Source organism: Erythrolamprus reginae, chromosome 7, assembly GCF_031021105.1.
Source record: "Erythrolamprus reginae isolate rEryReg1 chromosome 7, rEryReg1.hap1, whole genome shotgun sequence".
Classification (NCBI taxonomy): domain Eukaryota; kingdom Metazoa; phylum Chordata; class Lepidosauria; order Squamata; family Dipsadidae; genus Erythrolamprus; species Erythrolamprus reginae.
In genome coordinates, this window is record NC_091956.1 from 60,107,660 (window position 1) to 60,128,517 (window position 20,858).

General features: G+C 39.7%; 1 protein-coding gene across 1 annotated transcript in view; it reads left to right on the plus strand.

Moving 5' to 3' along the window:
- The window catches only part of BLTP1 (bridge-like lipid transfer protein family member 1), a 203,279-nt gene that overhangs the window by 147,974 nt on the left and 34,447 nt on the right, over positions 1-20,858 (plus strand). Inside the window, exons 58-69 of the mRNA XM_070757683.1 lie at positions 101-299; positions 1,651-1,710; positions 3,120-3,346; positions 4,655-4,855; positions 5,053-5,180; positions 7,558-7,681; positions 8,462-8,571; positions 9,157-9,241; positions 11,362-11,424; positions 14,170-14,414; positions 17,018-17,233; positions 19,256-19,436. Of these exons, the coding sequence (XP_070613784.1) occupies positions 101-299; positions 1,651-1,710; positions 3,120-3,346; positions 4,655-4,855; positions 5,053-5,180; positions 7,558-7,681; positions 8,462-8,571; positions 9,157-9,241; positions 11,362-11,424; positions 14,170-14,414; positions 17,018-17,233; positions 19,256-19,436 (1,839 nt within the window). The remainder of the gene's footprint in view (positions 1-100; positions 300-1,650; positions 1,711-3,119; positions 3,347-4,654; positions 4,856-5,052; positions 5,181-7,557; positions 7,682-8,461; positions 8,572-9,156; positions 9,242-11,361; positions 11,425-14,169; positions 14,415-17,017; positions 17,234-19,255; positions 19,437-20,858) is intronic.

Below are 20,858 nucleotides of genomic sequence, written 5' to 3' on the forward strand. Positions count from 1 at the left end.
ATAGGGTTTGGGAGGAGAACTCTTAACTGTGAAAACAACATTGAATTTTGATGTTGAAATAAACAAATTTTACTGCTATAGTTACCTTCTCTTACTACAGACAACCCACACAACCGACCTGGACACTGGCTCTGCATTAGTCTTGACTATTGAAAGCACTTTGATCACCGCCTGCTCTTCAGAATCCCTGGTCAGCAAAGGTCATTTTAAAAACTTCTGCATCCGCTTTGCTGATGGCTTTGAAACCAGCTGGGATGATTGGAAGCCAGAAATACGAGGAGATCTCGTGATGAATGCTTGTAAGCATTTTTCTTAGTAACTTACTTGACTTTTTAGAATTTAAAATATATGTTGTAGGCCAGTGATGGTGAACATTCTTTGGTCTATGTGCCAAAAGGGATAAACCCCCCCCCCAACATGTGCATACCCCCCACGCTGACCCTGCACACGCTCAAAACCCTTTCTGGCTTCCGCACATGTGCACAGGCCTCATTGAAGCCTGGGGCAGTGAAAAAATGGGCAAACCAGAATTTCGGAAAAGCAGACTTCTGGTTTGCCCGTTGGGCTATTTTTCGCACTCTGGGGCTTCAGGAAGCTTCCCTGAAGCCTCCAGAGTGCAAAAAACAGCACAACGGGCAAATGGGAAATCTGTTTTTCCAAACTTCTGGTTTGCCTGTTGTTTGGTTTTTCATACTCTAAGACTTCAGGGAAGCTTTCCTGAAGCCTCCAGAGGGTGAAATGGCCTTCCTGAAGGCCAAAAATCAGATGCCTTACATGCCCCTCAGATATGGCTCCGTGTACCAGCTCTGGCACATGTGCCATAGGTTCGCCATCAATGTTCTAGGCCAGTGTTTCCCAACCTTGGCCACTTGAAGATATCTGGACTTCAACTCCCAGAATTCCCCAACCAGCATTCGCTGGCTGGGGAATTCTGGGAGTTGAAGTCCAGATATCTTCAAGTGGCCAAGGTTGGGAAACACTGTTCTAGGCTATAGTTTAAGTTTAGAGTGGTAATAGAATTAGTTTCCATGAACTTCTTAATATATTGCATCACAGAAAAATAGTTCTTGGGAAAAACTGGGAATTTCAGTAAGAATTTGCTAAGCATTGTATTTGTCCAAATCAATGGCTTATCAGTTTGAGAAGGACAATACATTTAATTCAAATTTTGTTTAAATGCTTATACAGTGTTCCCTCGATTTTTGCGGGTTCGAATTTCACGAAAAGTCTATACCACGGTTTTTCAAAAATATTAATTAAAAAATACTTCGCGGGATTTTTCCCTATACCACGGTTTTTCTCGATCAATGACGTCATATGTCATCGCCAAACTTTCATCTGCCTTTAATAAATATTTTTTAAAATAAACTTTAATAAATAAACATGGTGAGTAATAATCTAAATGGTTGCTAAGGGAATGGGAAATTGCAATTCAGGACTTTAAAGTGTTAAGGGAAGGTTTGTGATACTGTTCATAGCCAAAAATAGTGTATTTACTTCCACATCTCTACTTTGCGGAAATTCAACTTTCGCGGGCAGTCTCGGAACGCATCCTCCGCGAAAATCGAGGGAACACTCTACAACTATAATTTAAAAGAAATCTTTGGTGAACTGGTATGTACATTATATTCTATATTCTTCATTCTTTAGGTGTAGTACCAGATGGCACCTATGAAGTGTGTTCAAGGACAACTGGGCAAGCAGCTGCAGGTAAGATTAAAAAGGCTCCTCTATTGGCAAAATTTTACAACAGTGTCTTAATATTCTTTTTCAAATCAACTTTGATAACTCTGAAGAAGTATTTTTTTTTCTAGCATGCACCATCTTATCTCACTGTTTAAATTAAGAGAATTACATTCAGCGACAACAAACTGATTGCTATTGCCAGATTTCTCATCAGGGTTTGGTAGTAAATTTTAGCTCTCCAGACAGTCATTTTGACAGAAGGAAACACAGATCTGGAGCTTTATTGCAGGCAAGAGTGAAGCTTGAAAGATACGTTTGCCCAACATGAGGTGAAGAAATTGGAGCCTTTATATACACCCATGCTCCAGAATTTAAATTTTTACTCATGATTTTCCAAGTTCGCAGATATTCAACTGGTTTCTGGGTGGCAGTATTTAACGCTTCCCTGTAGCCTGGGATTCTTAGTGTCTTGCCTTGTCAGTCTCAGCTCTTACCTTTTTTGATTCTTAATAGTAAGTAGTACATATTTTTTAACAAATGAATCAGGATATTAGAATATCTTGGAACGTTTTATCATAATTTCTTTTCAACAAAAGGGAATGATATACAGTGGTACCTCATGATATGAACTTAATTGGTTCCAGGAGGAGGCTCGTAAGGTGAAAAGTTCGTAAGACGAAACAATGTTTCCCATAGGAATCAATGTAAAAGCAAATAATGCCTGCAAATCCTTCAGGAAAATCCCAAACTTTAGAAGGGAGGCGAACAGAGGGCAGGGAGGAGCAGCTAAAGGGGGTGGGTGGAAGAAGCAAGGCTAGGCTAAAGGGTGAGTGGGAAGGAAGAAAGGCAAGGGGGGCGTCCCTCCCTTTTCTTTCTTCAAAAGACACCCTTTCAGTGCCTCTGCAAGCATGCTGTTCTCTGCAAACTCTTTCCCCCTCCAAGCCGCCCCTCCCTTTTCTTTCTTCAAAAAAGGGGAAAAAAAGAAACCCATTTATCTCAGCAGCAGCGGCTTGGGTTCGTAAGGTGAAAATAGTTCGGAAGAAGAGGCAAAAAAATCTTAAACACCGGGTTTGTATCTCAAAAAGTTCGTTAGAAGAGGTGTTCGTAAGATGAGGTACCATTGTATTATAAAATAAGATCTGAACTTTTAAGAATAGAGTATTACATTTGCTTTAATTTTCTATTTGAAGGATCCTCTAGGTCCATCCTTGTCTTTATAGTATTTCTTTCCTGTGTATCAACAAGAAAAGAGTTGTATATTTCAAGCTATTCTGTGTGATTTGGTTTAAAAATTGTTCACATTTTCCTTAGCATGTCTGGCGCATAAGATGAAGTATGTCTTAAAAGGATTAATGCAACTCCCTATCTTAGTTTTGCACGCTCCAATCTTAAAGCATAGTCCTAATACATTTCCCCGATTTCTGTTGAAACAGAGAGTAACAGTGCTGGAACATGGACTCTTAATGTCCTGTGGAAGATGTGTGGCATTGATGTACACATGGATCCTAACATTGGGAAAAGATTAAATGCTTTAGGAAATACTCTCACAACTTTGACAGGAGAAGAAGATTTAGATGACATTGCTGATTTGAATTCCGTTAATATAGCTGACCTATCTGATGAAGATGAAATTGATACAATGTCTCCCACTGTTAGCATGGTCAGTAAACTAATCCTTCCTTCATTTGTTACATTAACAATAAAAACAAGTAATGTATTATGCAATTTAGCAATGGTACATAATTATGCAAACTTTAGATTTGTTGTATCCTTTTCTTCTATATACAGTTGTACCTCGTGATACGAACCCCCTGTGATACGAACATTTCGAGATACGAACCGGGGGTTCGGAAATTTTTTGGCTGAAACGTGGCCTCCAGGAAGGACGTCTTCGTGACATCAAAGCTCCGCCCATGGAATTCCCTATTGGGATTCCCCACCTCCGTTTCAGCCTCCAGATCGTCCGAAAACGTCGCTGCTGATTGCAAAAATGGCACTCCGCCGGGCGCCGCCTGGCTGTAACCTTCTGAAACAGCCGGGTGCTTCTCGGTGGCCTCCGGAACCCGAACCCGAACGTTTGCTGAACTTCCAGGTTTGGCGTTCGGGAGAACGCCGAGAAGCCCCCCCGGCTGTTTCAGAAGGTGACAGCCGGGCAGCAGCGCTTCTCGGCCGCCTCCCGAACCCGAAAAGTTCAGGTTCAGGTTAGGGAGAACGCCGAGAAGCCCCCCCGGCTGTTTTAAAAGATGACAGCCGGGCGGTGGAGCGCCATTTTGCAATTTTTTTCCCTCCTTGCACACATTAATCGCTTTTACATTGTTTCTTATGGGAAACATTGTTTTGTGTTACAAACTTTTCCAGAACCAATTAGGTTCGTAAGACGAGGTATTACTGTATATGTTATCAGAGAATAGCGTTAGTCACTAAAGTGCTTGTTATATTTAGCAGTGCTGAAGATGTATTTGTTAACTAAAAAGCAAAGGACTTCATTTCTTGCTGGTAACTCACATATCACAATAGAGTTCTTAAATTTTTGTATAATAACTTTGCAGATACATTCACAAACCTTGGAAATTATTACTAGCTTCAAAATATGAACTGATATTTAAGGGAAACAAATCTAAAGTACCCTGGATTTCCAGAAGCAGTTTTGCAGTAATTATTTGGTGAAAGATAAACTCAGAATTGGTTAAAATTAGCTCAGTTTGCTTATCCAGAACAGTATAAATTCAAATTGATTGACCATTTGGAATTATGACAAAGAGTAGCTATGATCACAACAGAGGAGGCGGAAAGCAGGTCACACTGACAACATGTAGTTAGGGAATAGATAGTAGCAGATTTAGGCAATACCTGAATAAAGTGTAACGAAGATGTTTGAAAGAATAGTACAGGCAGAGCTGGGGCAGTCATAAGAAAAATGGACGTTTCATTTCCTGAAGTATTAATCTTGCTATTTATTATCATCTAGAGATCAGAAGGTGGTTCTTTATGTGGAGACACATGCAAGCTCACTTTTGGGCAGCGGATTGTAAATCACCTGTTGGGTTTGAGCCCCAAAAATCAACGTTACTCTGTTCCTGTAGAATATCTGGTGGGATCAGCATCACGTTATACGTCTTGTTTTCACAGTCCACACTTACAAGTGGGCAGGTCTTGCTCATGGGGACATGTATGTAGCACGTGTAGAATCTTTTTAAACAAATGATGAATTATGGGTACTGGAAAATCAAAAAATCATCTGACTTTTTCTTAAACTGATTCTGCATGTATTTTGATTGGTGGTGCTGAACTTCTTCTGTCTTCATTTTAGTCATTAAAACTGCTTGGGGGCAATGAAGTAAATGCTTTCCTTATTTTTTTAAACAGGAGAATGCTGATTATCGGAAACAGGGATCTACCAATCAGCCTGGAGAGCAAAGAGGAAGGAAGTATGTGAAGCGCTTAGTTGATATCAGGGAGTTGAATGAACAGGCTAAAGTAATTGAAGATTTAAAGTAAGTATGTTGTTTCCAAACAACTTTTTATAATCAAAATAACATTGTTTATTTTTATTTTATAAAGATTGAATTAAGAGGCTCTCAATCTGTGATTTGACTCCCTCCCCCATATCACAAATTGAGGAATAACAATCTTTTTGTAAAGCTAATCAGAGTTCAATAGGCAAAGTAGGAATGGTGTGAAAAGTCTCCCATTTTGGCTGCTTGAACTCTGAGCAAGTTATTATTATTTTATTATTATTTATTGGATTTGTATGCCGCCCCTCTCCGCAGACTCGGGGAAGCTAACAACAATGATAAAAAACAACAACATGTAACAATCCAATTTAATAAAACAACTAAAAACCCTTATTATAAAATCCAAACATACACACAAACATACCATACATAACTTGTAATGGCCTAGGGGAAGGAATATCCTAACTCCCCCATGCCTGGCGACAAAGGTGGGTCTTGAGTAATTTGCGAAAAACAAGGAGGGTGGGGGCCATTCTAATCTCTGGAGGGAGTGGATTCCAGAGGGCCGGGGCCGCCACAGAGAAGGCTCTTCCCCTGGGGCCCGCCAAACGACATTGTTTGGTCGACGGGACCCGGAGAAGGCCAACTCTGTGGGACCTTATTGGCCGCTGGGATTCATGCGGTAGAAGGTGGTTCCGGATTCGTGCGGTAGAAGGCGGTTCCGGATGTATTCTGGCCCAATGCCATGTAGGGCTTTAAAGGTCATTACCAACACTTTGAATTGTGACCGGAAACCGATCGGCAGCCAGCGCAGTCTTAACAGTGTGCCAACTTTACCTGTGTAAGAAGTGGGAGTACTGTCAAAATCTACTCCTGTTTTGCCCACATAGTCCCACAGTGCAGTGACCCTAGAAAAGTGTGAACACACTGTCAAAATTTGCTAGACTCTTTGTTCGACATTTCGATGTGCAAACCCCAATCATTTTTGCAAGTAGCTAACCTCATGGGATGCACAAGGATCATATTATAAAAGACAGTATCCCACTAGTGGTTAGTGAGTTTCAATGTGGTATATAGTAGTATAATTGTTGTTGGAGCACATATGGGAGTGTACATTAATGACATTTTTATTAAATATTCATATTTCCAGCTTTTAAAAAACAAAAGTTTTGAGTGGAGAAAGAAAAATGTCTAAAAACCAATTTCTAGATATCACTGATAAAATAGGCTTAAGTTAAGACAATAAGATAAAGATTTTGTGCATTTTAGAAAGTAATGTATTTGGCCCAACATTAAATCGTTAAATATGTTATTATTTTTCTCCCCAAGAGATTGTGGTGTCGGTCAACTTAAGAATCTGTGCTTTAATTAGTGATGCCTGACAGAATTCTTTTTTCAATTGATACCCTCTGCTAAAAATTACAGGTCACCAATAGAGAAGAATATTTGTAGTTCAGGGTTCAAATGAGAGGTACTTGGTGCTCTCTGAATTTGCTTGTTTTCTTGCAAATTTTTTATTACCCTTAAGTAGGTAACATCATCAGTGCTAGTAAGGATGATGTTACCTAGTTAGAGTAATGAAAGGTAATGAAACATCTGCAAGAAAGCTCAGAGAGCACCAACGACCCCTAATTACAGGACATTATAAATCCCTTAATTTAATTTGGCAAATACTGTACTGTACACTGATACCTCGTCTTACGAACTTAATTGGTTCCGGGACAAGGTTTGTAAGGTGAAAAGTTTGTAACACGAAACAATGTTTCCCATAGGAATCAATGGAAAAGCGATTAATGTGTGCAAGCCCAAAACTCACCCCTTTTGCCAGTTGAAGTACCCGTTTTTGCGCTGCTGGGATTCCCCTGAGGCTCCCCTCGCTGGGAAACCCGACCTCCGGATTTCCGTTGCCAGCAAAGCACCCGTTTTTGCGCTGCTGGGATTCACCTGAGGCTCCCCTCGCTGGGAGATCCGACCTCCGGACTTCCGTTGCCAGCGAAGCGCCCGTTTTTGTGCTGCTGGGATTCCCCTGTAGCATCGCAAAAACACGGAAGTCCGGAGGTGGTGTTTCCTATGGAGGGGAGCCTCAGGGGAATCCCAGCAGCACAAAAACGGGCGCTTCCCAGTGGCGGTGGCTTGGGTTTGTAAGGTGAAAATAGTTTGGAAGAAGAGGCAAAAAAATCTGAAACCCTGGGTTTGTATGACAAGGGGTTTGTAAGACGAGGTATCACTGTATATTTTGACGATATACTATATTTCATTGCAATAAGTCACCCAAAGTGCTTTGCATAATTGTTTTCCTTTATGGCCACCTTTCAAAATGAAGAGAAAACCTCTGCAAATAAGCCACCATTCTTAACAAATGCTATTGCTATTGAATGATTGATTGTGAGATTTTATTTATCAATCTTGTCTTTAGGAAACTGGGTGCAAGCGAAGGAACAATAAATCAAGAAATTCAACGATACCAACAGTTAGAGTCAGTAGCTGTCAATGACATTCGCCGAGATGTCCGTAAAAAGCTACGCAGGTCAAGTATGAGGGTGAGCCATTTTTAAGCTCCTTTTCAGTCATATCCGTTCTGTTTTCATATTATTAAAAATAGAGAATAGTCACATATACCAAAAACAAGATTAGGGATTGAAGTGCCCCTTGAGACCAAAAAGCCATATGCGGCTTTGGAGCCACAGTTTGCAGACCCCTGCTCCAACCTGTTTACAGTATATACTGTTTTTATAACTGCTCGGGGCTTAAGCATAAAACCTATCAGGAAAGACTTAATGAACTCAATCTGTATAGTCTGGAGGACAGAAGGAAAAGGGGGGCCATGATCGAAACATTTAAATATGTCAAAGGGTTAAATAAGGTCCAGGAGGGAAGTGTTTTTAATAGGAAAGTGAACACAAGAACAAGGGGACACAATCTGAAGTTAGTTGGGGGAAAGATCAAAAGCAACATGAGAAAATATTATTTTACTGAAAGAGTAGTAGATCCTTGGAACAAACTTCCAGCAGACGTAGTTGATAAATCCACAGTAACTGAATTTAAACATGCCTGGGATAAACATATATCCACCCTAAGATAAAATACAGAAAATAGTATAAGGGCAGACTAGATGGATCATGAGGTCTTTTTCTGCCATCAGTCTTCTATGTTTCTATGTTTATTAGGTTCATATAAATCTAAGTTTGCTTGTTTTTCGATTGCTTACGTGATACTTAGTATTAATCTTACGTGCTTAGCATCTTGTGTGCCAAATTTCTGAATTATGCAGGAATACTGTCAGATTAAAATGTGAGAATAATATGCTTTGTATATCTCAGGCAGCATCTCTGAAAGATAAATGGGGCTTAGGATATAAACCCAGCTATAGTCGAGCTAAAGGTATATCAGCTTCAGGAAGACCAACTCTGAAGAGAATGGACAGAACAAGGTAAGATGGGATAGGGATCTTTTTTAGATCAGTAATATTTTTATTTTTGAGTATATGCAATGAGAAAACCTATAAAATATTTGTTATGAAGACTGGTCAGTCCTAAGTCATGTACTCACATTGAGCCCCTGTGCGCCAAAAAGCTTATTAGAAATAAGAATGAAGCTTTGTTTTGCATCATGACTTCTTTAATTATTTCTGTTTAATGTTATTTTAATTTGTTAAGAAGTGAGGTGTCTGTTATGCCCTACTGGAAGTGGTTTCTATGAGTATCATTTTGTCATCTCTAGAGATAACAGTGTTTTGAATTCCATGCTAATATATGAAAAGAGCCAGCAGCTTTAAACTACATGGTTTCTTTTTAATATTTTTAAAAATATTTCAGTAGTTCCTTAAAGTGTGTTTGAGTTTACCTCTATTTAATTTTTTCCCATTAGTCTGACAATAGCTGTAACAGAGAAATGTGACATTTTGGGGGAATGGAGGGAGTCATATTTTGCCTTCTCAAGTAGTAATAAAATAATATAAATAAAATAATATTTACAAATGTCATAATTCCATGTTACTGTTATTTTATTGTATAAGGCTTGGGGAAAGTGAAGAAGTTCCAGAAATTTGTGTTGAAGGGCCATCTGCTGGGTCCAGAGTAATTTTCAATCTACAAGATATGGTAAGGCAATCCTTAAGAACTTCAATGAATGCTTTGAGTATACATGTATGCTGTGATTATTTCTTTTTATTTGTGCCAGTGTCATATATTCTCTCTCTCTCTCACACACACACACACGTACACACACACACAGTAGAATTGGAAGATGCTTCTAGGTCAGTGGTGTCCAACTTGATTTCATTGAGGGCTGCATTAGGAGTGTGATTACCTGCAGGGGGCTGGTTGCAGCTGTCTGGGTGGGTGTGGCTAGCTGGACATTGCTTGGTGGTGTGGGCAGGGCTGGGAGGATCCATTGTCTCTGACAGAGGAGTGGGCTGCTGCTGTTAGTGCTGAAGGAGGCTCATCCCACGGAGCTGGGCGGAGCTGAAGGATGAGGTTGGATAGTAAAGAGTGAGCCTTACATTGAGAGGCAGAGGCAGAGAGAGGCATAGGCATGGGGCAGGCATGCGATTCAACCTGCTGGGGGAAGCCAAGTGGCCACCTGGCTCATCCGTGCTGCAATGGCCTTGCACAAGCCAATTTAAACAAATTAGGTCCCACAGAGTTGGCCTTCTCCGGGTTGACTAAGCAATGTCGTTTGGCGGGACCCAGGAGAAGAGCCTTTTCTGTGGCGGCCCCGGCCCTCTGGAACCAGCTCCCCCAGATATCAGAGTTGCCCCCACCCTCCTTGCCTTTCGCAAGCTCCTTAAAACCCACCTCTGTCGTCAGGCATAGGGGAATTGAAATTTCCCTTCCCCCTAGGCGTATAGAATTTATACATGGTATGTTTGTATGTATGAGTGGTTCTTTAAATTGGGGTTTTTAAAGATTGTTTTAATATTAGATTTATTTATTTGTTTGTTTGTTTGTTTGTTTATTTGATTGATTGATTGATTGATTGATTGTCGCCCCTCTCCGGATTTGTTTACATTGTCTTTTTATATTGTTGTTAGCTGCCCCGAGTCTTCGGAGAGGGGCGGCATACAAATTTAATAAATACAAATACAAATATAATACAAAGACAAATGGTGGGTCGGAGCAGCTGAGTGGGCAGACAGCCGCCCAACGTATCTGGCAAGACAGATCACTGCTTCCCTTTGCCCCTCTGCCTCTGTCTGCTGCTTAGAGGGCCAACTCAGTGATCACAATGCTCGGATCCACTTGCACTGTGTGTTCTGCAGAACCTCTTGTGCCTGCACTGGGGAGGGCGCCTAGATCAGCTGGGGCAGAGGAGGCCGATCCCTCACCGTCTCGGGTGGTCCTGTGGGCCAAATCTGGACCCATGTCTGCTCTAGGTCATCTACTCATAAATCCCTGCTTGAATTCACAATTTGCTAAACCATTTTTGGCAAATATATCTATTTATTTGAAAATCTATAGTGAAAGCCAACATACTACTTAATGGAGCAACCTACTCCACTAGGCGATCATTTTTACTGTCAGATAATTCATTTCAACATCTAATCTAATATCTAATGAGGACCCGGATTGGCGGCATATAAATCCAATAAATGAAATGAAATGAAATATGCTGGCTGTGTTAAAAAGTGCTATTGCTAACATGTTGTAAGCCACCTTGAGTCTAAGGAGAAGGGCGGCATAAAAATCGAATAAATAATAATTGAATCTCCTTTTCTGTAGTTTATACTCATTAACTGTAGTCCATCCTGCACATTAATGGAGAACATTAATGTCCTATTTCTGTAGGACAACCCTTTAGCTATATGAAGACTGCTGTCCTGTCCTGTGTTAGCTTCTGCTTTTCAGGCTAAACATACTCTCATGGGACTTGGTTTTCCATCCCTTCGCTATGTTGAAGCCTTTGCTGTAATTTCACTCTAGGGTCATTAATGTCAGTGTGATCTAACAGAATCTTTGGATCCTTGTCACATTTACTACTTCTGAGTCAGGACTCAGAAATAGTAAATGAGCAGGACTCACCCATCTAACACTTGTGTCTTTCTATTCACTTTTTAAAAGTTAGGTGCCGCAAATTTGGTATTCCTGGATTAAAGGAAAGATGTTGATCGGAATATCCAATTCCTTAATCTAGATCTTTAATAAAAAAATATCAAAACAGCAGAGCCCAGGATTATGTACTGTGTTATTTTAATAATTTCTCTTTTTCATTTTTAATTAAGTTGAATGGAACAGGTTTGGGGATTGCACAACAATCCAGCTATCCAAGGGAAGGGTATTTTCAGGTATTTGTAAAATCAACAAGTATACTAAATAACTGCATGGAAATTCTGCTTCATTGATCATATCTACCACCTAAGCAGAACACATAATACAATACCTCACAACTGGGACAGTATTCACCCCTTGGCACCTTTAAATACTCTCAATCCCAAAACTATTTTAACAGTTTTTGAATGATATAACTTTTACACCAAAAACAACTGTTTTGTAGAATAGAAGCTCATAGGAAACCTTGCAAAATAATTTTAGAAAATGATATATTACTAGTAAGCCATTTGTTACAACTACTTATAGTTATTACTCACTTTATGCTTTTTAATTGAATTGTTCAGGAACGAAGAGGGTATTACTGAAATTTATTTCTTCCGATTATGGCATTAATTTTAAAATAACTTGGTTGAATCCAGATGCAATGAGTTGACACTACTTTAAGACATTGTTAAATTACACATGGCTTATATTCCCTACCCTAGTATACTTGGAACAAGTATATCCCCTGTGTTAGATAGAGGGGAAATCAGAATATGTGATTACTTGCGTTGAACCTGAATTACAGTTTTTTATAAAAATCAAAAAATACCATATTTCTTGAGAGAGAATGACATTTTTTTCTCCCAAATACCTTTATGTGCATTAGAGAGAAGTAACAAAAATGTGTGAATGGGTGAAAATGCAAGCCATTTATGATGCAAATTATGACAATTATCTTTGAAATATAAATGAATTAATAATCCTTGGGAGAGTCCTGCCATCCTAAATAAGTTAACATTTTCCCAAGGATATGATACCCACCTTAAAAAATATTATTCCTCATTTTCCTCACCTTCCCTTCCTTCCGAGTTTACCTCTTTGCATTTAACCTACCTTTAGTAATCCTTTTCTTCATAGTTGCTGTTTCTGATGGAATAACAATAGGATAATGTTTTTGTATGTAATATGTTTCTCTGTATAGAGCGGTGAATGTATAGAAACATAGATGGTATCAGCCTTAGATTATAGATCATTTTAAACATTAGCTTCATTGAATTTTTGAAAGAATCTGTTTCTGTATAGATCAAATGAGTTTTTTATTGTGACAGTTATCTGATAATAGTGTTTATTCAATGAGAAGCCTCCCTAGACACATAGTGATAAGTGCTTTCTGAAATTTGGCAATGACTACAACATTTGGTAAATTATACTTTAAGACTTTAATAGCCTTTCTCTGTCAACTGATATTGCTGAGTGCAGGAGATTTGCAATACAAGGAAGGCATACCGTAGTGCTTTCGTATGCATGTATATGAATAAATACACAAATAAGAGGCTCCTGAATAGTCAACCCAAATCATTTGTGACCCTTAGAACCAAAGGAGTTGTCTATCTCCAAGCTTTCCCTGATAAGTAACAGAGCTTCCAAAGTTTTCTTTCCAAAGTATAAAGATATACATTTCTTCTAGTTTCAGTTAAAGTTGAGCCAACATTAATTTAATCAGTTCATTACAATAAACAGTTTGCCATTTATGGTAGTAGATTTTATTTTTACTTTGAATTTATGAGTGAGTGCTTAACTGATCATGACTGCTCAGATATTCATAGATATGCCAATATATACAGTATGCATACAGTATACAGATGTGTTAATTTTTGTGGAGCATAAAGATCATTAGAGTCATAAAAACAAAAGTCTTCAGGTAAAATGTAACAACCAAGTACAATCAACGACTTAGTGATGTAAGCCAGTGTTTTCCAATCTTGGCAACTTGAATATATTTGGACTTCAACTCCCAGGATTCCCCAGCCAGCGAATGCTGGCTGGAGAATTCTGGGAGTTGAAGTCCAAATATCTTCAAGTTGCCAAGGTTGGGAAACACTGATGTAGGCCATCATCACGTTGGTTCATTTTGCACGAAGCACCTAGAGCAACAGTGTTGCAGGTAATGAGCACCAGTTGGAAAAGCCAAGCACAGCCATGTTTTTTTCAACTACATTTAACTCCATTATATTTCTCTTCTCATCCTTAATCTCCCCCCCCCCACCAGTTTTTTACCATTCCATACTTGGAGCTATTTTTGTAAAAACTAGTTTTTAAAAAGTTGTCCCTTTGCAAGCCTTAAGGGTTTTCCACACCTATTGACATCTTAGATTTACTTGAAATCTAAAGATTTACATCTTCGCTTATTTAGAATCAAAACAACATTCCAGAAATTATCCCCAGAACATTCCTATCTAAAAGTCTAGCTTTTTCAAATGAATCATATTTACTATTTTAAAACAAGATAATAGGGTGCATACTATGCCTAATATCCATCCTAAGATAAAATACAGAAAATAGTATAAGGGCAGACTAGATGGACCATGAGGTCTTTTTCTGCCGTCAGACTTCTATGTTTCTATGTTTCTATGCCTACATTTTGCATGAGCTTTCTAACAATTTCTGCTACTTTCTCTTGTTAATTGGAGGCTTATAAGGTTCTTGCTTTGTTATGCTTTAAAGTATTTCTTTTAATTATTCTAGTGGGATATATTGCAATCTAAGCTGCTGCTGTATCTAAATTAAATGCATTCACTTCCTTTTTTCTGGTGTACTTCTTCAAGGTTACTCACTCATCTATTTTAAAAACATATTTCATGGCTGATTTCAGTTCTTTGGCCTGTACGAAATGAAACATTGACTGCTTTGCCTTTAAGATTCTGATTTTTCCTCCCCACTCCTTGAGATAGTTGATAGCTATAACTTGAATATCTTTTTTGTCTCTTTGTAATCAGTTTCCAGAGGAGACAGAATTGGATCATTTGTCAGTAACTATTGATGGTCTATCCCATAACTCACACACTAGTGAAGGATCAGGCTCAGTATTCAATTCACCCCAAACTTCAGCTGTCTTCTCACCAAGCATTCCTTTCCAGCCTGAAGAAGGAAGACGAGATGACAGCTTGTCTTCATCAAGTGAAGATTCGGAAAAAGAGGAAGATCATGACAAAGAGAGGCCATATGTTTATCGGAAATCAATGTGAGCATCTTTGTAAAAACAGAATATTCATTTCAATATAGCCACTCTGAATATGCACATATTGATGAATATTAAAAAAAAATACAGTGATACCTTGTCTTACAAACTTAATTGGTTCTGGGATGAGGTTCTTAAGGTGAAAAGTTTGTAAGACAAAACAATATTTTCCATAGGAATCAATGGAAAAGTGATTAATGCGTGCAAGCCCAAAATTCACCCCTTTTGCCAGCCAAAGCGCCCATTTTTGTGCTGCTGGGATTTCCCTGAGTCTCCCCTCCATGGGAAACCCCACCTCCGGACTTCCGTTGCCAGCGAAGCACCTGTTTTTGTGCTGCTGGGATTCCCCTGCTGGGATTCTCCTGCAGCATCACAAAAACACAGAAGTCTGGAGGTGGGGTTTCCCATAGAGGGGACCCTCAGGGGAATCCCAGCAGCACAAAAACGGGTGCTTCTCTGGCAACGGAAGTCTGGAGGCGGGGCATCCCAGAGTGGCGGTGGGTTTGTAAGATGAAAATAGTTTGTAAGAAGAGGCAAAAAAATCTTAAACCCCGGGTTTGTATCTCGAAAAGTTTGTATGAAGAGGCGTTTGTAAGACGAGGTATCACTGTATTCCGCTTTATCTAGACCAGTGATGGTGAACCTTTTTTTCCTCAGGTGCCGAAAGAGCGTAAGCGTGCGCTATCGCACATACACAAGTGCCCACACCCATAATTCAATACCTGGGGTGGACAAAAACAGCTTCCCCTGCTACCCGGAGGCCCTCTAGAATCCCGAAACAGCCTGTTTCCTAAACTTCTGGTGGGCCCAATAGGGTCGTGTTTCACTCTCCTCAGGCTCCAAAGGCTTCCCTGGAGCTGAGGGAGGGTAAAAATGCCCTCCCCCATCCCTCCGGAAGCTCTCTGTAAGCCAAAAACACCCTCCCTGGGCCTCTGTGAAAACCAAAAATAAAAAAAAAACTAAATGCAAGAGCCAGTGGCAGAAAATAATAATGACTCTTGGAAAGGACTATCTTGTAATTCAATATTTAACACATTTTTGGATTTTTAAGATGTCAAGTTCAAACCTTGCCAGTTTGAAGTAGCCTGAGAAAGTTCCCTTTCTATTTAAGTATGATGACAGGTAGCTGGTGCATTACATATCTGATTTGAATGCAATTAATAAATTATTCATGAATTTCATATAAAAAATGTCTTCTATATCTCATTAAACAACAATATAGTATCAACATTTTAAGGACCCAGCATTTTCTTTTGCACTTCCTGTTCTGGTTTTTAGCTGTACAACTATAGCATTTGTTACAAATTTGCTAGTTACTTTGAATGGGATGAGCGTCTGGAACATTTCTTAAAACATTATATGCTGCTATAGTAACATTTAATCAGAGCTGCTTTTTTGGCTACATAAAACACTGTGAATAAATTATATTTTAAAATTCTTTTAAAGCAGCTATTTTGACTAGTTTTTGTTTCCTCCCACAATTAGTGTTGGGTGAACTGAACTCACACAATTCGGGTCCGTACTGAATTTTGTGGTGTTCGGCATGCCAGACCCGAACCCGAATTTTTTTAAAAAATCATGCTTTGGTTCGGCATTCGTGCCGAACTCCACGAAAGCCACCCCCCGGCTGTCATCTGCTGAGAAGAGGAGGAGGAGCTGGGTGCTGGTGGCAGCGGAGGACGGCGAACGCCGGGGAGCTGTGGGCTGGTTGGGAGGCTGGGAGGGAAGCACAAAAGGAGCTGGGAAATCCCACGAAGAGATTCCGGGGGCAGAGCTTTGATGTCACGTATACCGGCAGGTTGCTAAGGACGCCAAGGTGATAACTTCCTGGATTCCATCCTCCCTCCGTTATTCTAGTGCTGCCCCCGGAATCCAGGAAGTGATCACCTTGGCATCCTTAGCAACCTGCCGGTGTATGTGACGTCAAGGCTCCGCCCCTGGAATCTCTTTGTGGGAGGGATTCCCCAGCTCCTTCAAAGGGAGGTCTTTTCATGTAAAAATATTTTTTTTTATTTTTACGAAAAAGGACGCTGCAGCGGTGCTGCAAGCAAAGGGAGGTCTTTTCAGGTTAAAAAAAAATTACATGAAAGGACCTCCCTTTGCTTGTGGCGCTGCTGCGGCATCCTTTTTCTTAAAAATAAAAATAAAAATAAATAAAAAATCCGTAAAAATAAAAAACGATGGGATTCCGGGAGTGGAGGTTTGGTGCCACGAACCATTCGGGTTTGGCCGAACTTTTCATGAAGTTCGTCTGAACTTGCCAAACCCGAACACCGTTGGGTTCGCCCATCACTACCCACAATCCATGAAGAGAAACTCTCATCACTGAAGATTACTATTGTATATTTGTGTATTTTATTCTCAAAGGCTAAATGTATTTTAATGAGAAAATGAGATAGATATCTATCTCCTCTTTCCTCATTGTAACGGACCTGCCCAATCACAGAACCTCCATACCACTTCCAATTAAAATAAATACTGGTTATCTCAGATAGTTTAACTATTGAATGTATCTACAGTGTTAAAAATATCAAAGGAAATATATTTTAACAAATTGCATGCAGTAAGGTAGGTTTGTCAAATCTACATTTTAAAATATTTTGCAGGTCTGCTTCTCGTAAGAAAGCTACAGGTTTTGCTGCTGTTCACCAATTGTTTACTGAACGTTGGCCATCATCTCCAGCCAACAGAAGTGTAACTGGAACAACTACTGAGAGGAATATTGACTTTGAACTTGATGTAAGAGTTGAAATTGACTCTGGGAAATGTGTACTTCATCCAACAACACTCCAGCAAGAACACGATGACATAAGCTTAAGGAGGTAAAATGCCGAAAAGCTGAGCAAATTCACCAAACTATCATATGTTTAGAGCAGTAGCAAAAAAAAATTATCTGTTGAAACTTGTATGAAATCTCTAGTGATACTAATCAGCAATCAGTTGCGATATTCCATATAAAGACAATTTGACAACTTGAATAAATGACCCTTTTTTTATGGCAGGAACTTTGAGATAAAAATGTGTAATCAACAGTCCGTCTTACTAAAATTGCATATAAAATACTCATAATCAGGTATAAAAGGATTTATGATTATCTTTTCCATTGTGTATGATTGTGTGTGTGTATATATATGTATGTATATATATAAAATCAGTACTGAGCACTGGGACATACTTTGGAAAATGTTAGCCTACTTAAATCATGTTTAATCAGATCAAACTTAAGCAAATTGTATGACCTCTTACAGCATATTACTGTTAATTCAATAAACATCCAGCATTTCTGGCTTTGTTGTGTTATGAATGGAAGACTGAATATGATGCCAGAGGAAATAAATTGTTAAATGCAATTAAACACATTATAAATATACATCTGGTAGATAGCAGAAGGAGAAATATTTTGCTGTTGTAAAAGTTTACTCATGGAAATCTAGAACAAAATCTTATTTCATCTTGTCTTATGTTTAAATTTACTGGCTGTGCAACTCCAGTAGATTCTGAGTAATGCACAAAACTAGAGAAAATACACAGCTAAACCCATTGAATCACATACTATAGACAAGCCAGACTTTAATTATATTTGTGAAAGTTAAGAGAGTTTCTCAGGACGAGTCATTTATATCAACAACCAACAGCTATCCAACTTCAAGGCTAAAACGGCAGAGTAAAATGTCTCTTAAGTACAGTATTGAGAAGTGTGGAAGGAAGAAGTGTTGGAATTTTTTAAAAAGTGTACATAAAAATTGAATTGGACTGGTGATAGAGGACAATCTAATGTTTTAGTGGCTTCTTTCATCATTTAAGGCACTTCTGTGTTGGAAACATTAGCCGGTGACATCACTGTTTCCCAGGGGGCTGGGGTATGCCTACATGGGCTCCTTTCATGTTCCCATTAAGGAACTGGAACAAAGGACTGGAGTTTACTTTGCCATGTATTTATTTTATTTATTTATTTATTTATTTATTTATTTTGTCCACTACATAGTACACATTGAAGAGAAAGATATGTAATAATATAAGTAAAGAAAAGAATAGAAGATAAGATATAAAAGTATAGGTGAACATATCTGAAAGGAAGAAAAGCTAAAAGATAAGGAGAGACAATTGGACAGGGGACGGAAGGCACACTGGTGCACTTATGCACGCCCCTTACTGACCTCTAAGGAACCTGGAGAGGTCAATCGTGGATAGTCTAAGGGAAAAATGTTGGGGGTTAGGGTAATGAGTTCCACGCTTCAACAACTCAGTTGCTGAAGTCATATTTTTTACAGTCAAGCTTGGAGCGATTAATATTAAGTTTGAATCTGATGCGTGCTCTTGTGTTGTTGCGATTGAAGCTGAAATAATCATTGACAGGTAGAACGTTGCAGCATATGATCTTGTGGGCAATACTTAGATCGTGTTTTAGGCGACGTAGTTCTAAGCTTTCTAGACCTAGGATTGATAGTCTGCTTTTGTAGGGTATTCTGTTTCAAGTGGAGGAGTGAAGGGCTCTTCTGGTGAAGTATCTTTGGTATCTACATTGTTTTCAAATGTAGCGGCACTTAGGTTTCAAGCGTGGGCTTGCTAATCCCCAACCCGTGTCCTAAGCAATTGAGCTACTATGCTCCCTTCTTCCTAGTTGACATAGATTCTTTCGTACTATGCGGTGTGACTGAGAGCATTAAGCCAAATGGAAGTGCATAATCAATCCCTGCCAAATATTTCTGTTCTCAGTTCTCTTGAGGTATTATCAGTGAATTTAACTAACAATGACTATTCAGAGCTTTTGAAATGACTTAATATTGCCTTTATATTCAGGGTGATAAAATAATGACTATGTCTGTATATGTATATATATTTAGGACCTATGATCGCAGTTCTCGAAGTTTAGATCAAGACTCTCCCTCTAAAAAAAGGAAATTTCAAACTAACTATGCGTCAACTACCCACTTACTGGCTGGAAAGAAAGTACCAGCGTCTCTTCAAACAAAGTCTACTGATGTGGAAACAACAGTATTTTACATTCCTGGTGTAGATGTCAAGGTAAAAAATAAAAACTTTAGACATTTCCTCTGTACACAGGTGAAACTCAAAAAATTAGAATACAGTGATCCCTCTATTATCGCGAGGGTTCCGTTCCAAGACCCCTCGCGATAATCGATTTTTCGCGATGTAGGGTTGCGGAAATAAAAACACCATCTGCGCATGCGCGCCCTTTTTTTCTATGGCCGCGCATGCGTAGATGGTGGAGTTTGCGTTCCACGCCGCCCATGCAAAGGGGAAACCCCGATTCGGCTCCTCGCTGCTGCTGCGCTACCGAGCAGATCAGCTGCTGGGCGGCCGAAGGAACCTTCCCTGGGTCTTCCCCCTCTTGCTGGCGGGCGAGCGGCGGGCATCAGCGAGGAGCCGGGGTTTCCCCTTTGCGTGGGCGGCCGGGAAGACCCAGGTTGGGGGTTCGGGGGGGTGCTGGGAAGCCCCCCAGGCCGGCTGCGACCTTTTAAAACAGCCGCGCCGCTTCCCAGCTGAGTCCTGAAGCCAAACGCGGAAGTTCGCCTTTGGCGTTTGGCTTCAGGACTCAGCTGGGAAGCGGCGCGGCTGTTTTAAAAGGTTGCAGCCGGCCTGGGGGGCTTCCCAGCACCCCCCCGAACCCGGGTTGGGGGTTCGGGGGGGTGCTGGGAAGCCCCCCAGGCCTGCTGCGACCTTTTAAAACAGCCGCACCGCTTCCCAGCTGACTCCCGAAGCCAAACGCGGAAGTGGGTTTTTTTTAATTAATATTTATTTAAAAATCGCGATATAGCGTTTCGCGAAGATCGAGATCGCGAAACTCGAGGGATCACTGTATTGTGCAAAAGTTCATTGATTTCAGTAATGCAATTTAAAAGGTGAAACTAATACAGTGTTCCCTCGATTTTCGCGGGTTCGAACTTCGCGAATAGCCTATACCACGGTTTTTCAAAAAATATTAATTAAAAAATACTTTGCGGGTTTTTTCCCTATACCACGGTTTTTCCCACCCGATGATGTCATACATCATCACCAAACTAATATTTTCTGCAAATAAATAACAAAAAAATAATTATTGTTAATAAATAATTATGTTTATAAATATCAGGATCACTAAATGTCTTGTTGAATGGTGAGTACCAGTAATAATGGTGAGTAAATGGTTGTTAAGTGAATGGGAAATGGTAACTTAGGGGTTTGAAATGTTAAGGGAAGGCTTGTGATACTGACCATAGTCAAAAATGGTGTACAGTGTTCCCTCGATTTTCGCGGGTTCGAACTTCGCGAAAAGTCTATGCCACGGTTTTTCAAAAATATTAATTAAAAAATACTTCGCGGGTTTTTTCCCTATACCACGGTTTTTCCCACCCGATGACGTCATATGTCATCGCCAAACTTTCGTCTGCCTTTAATAATTTTTTTTAATATACTTTAATAAATAAACATGGTGAGTAATAATCT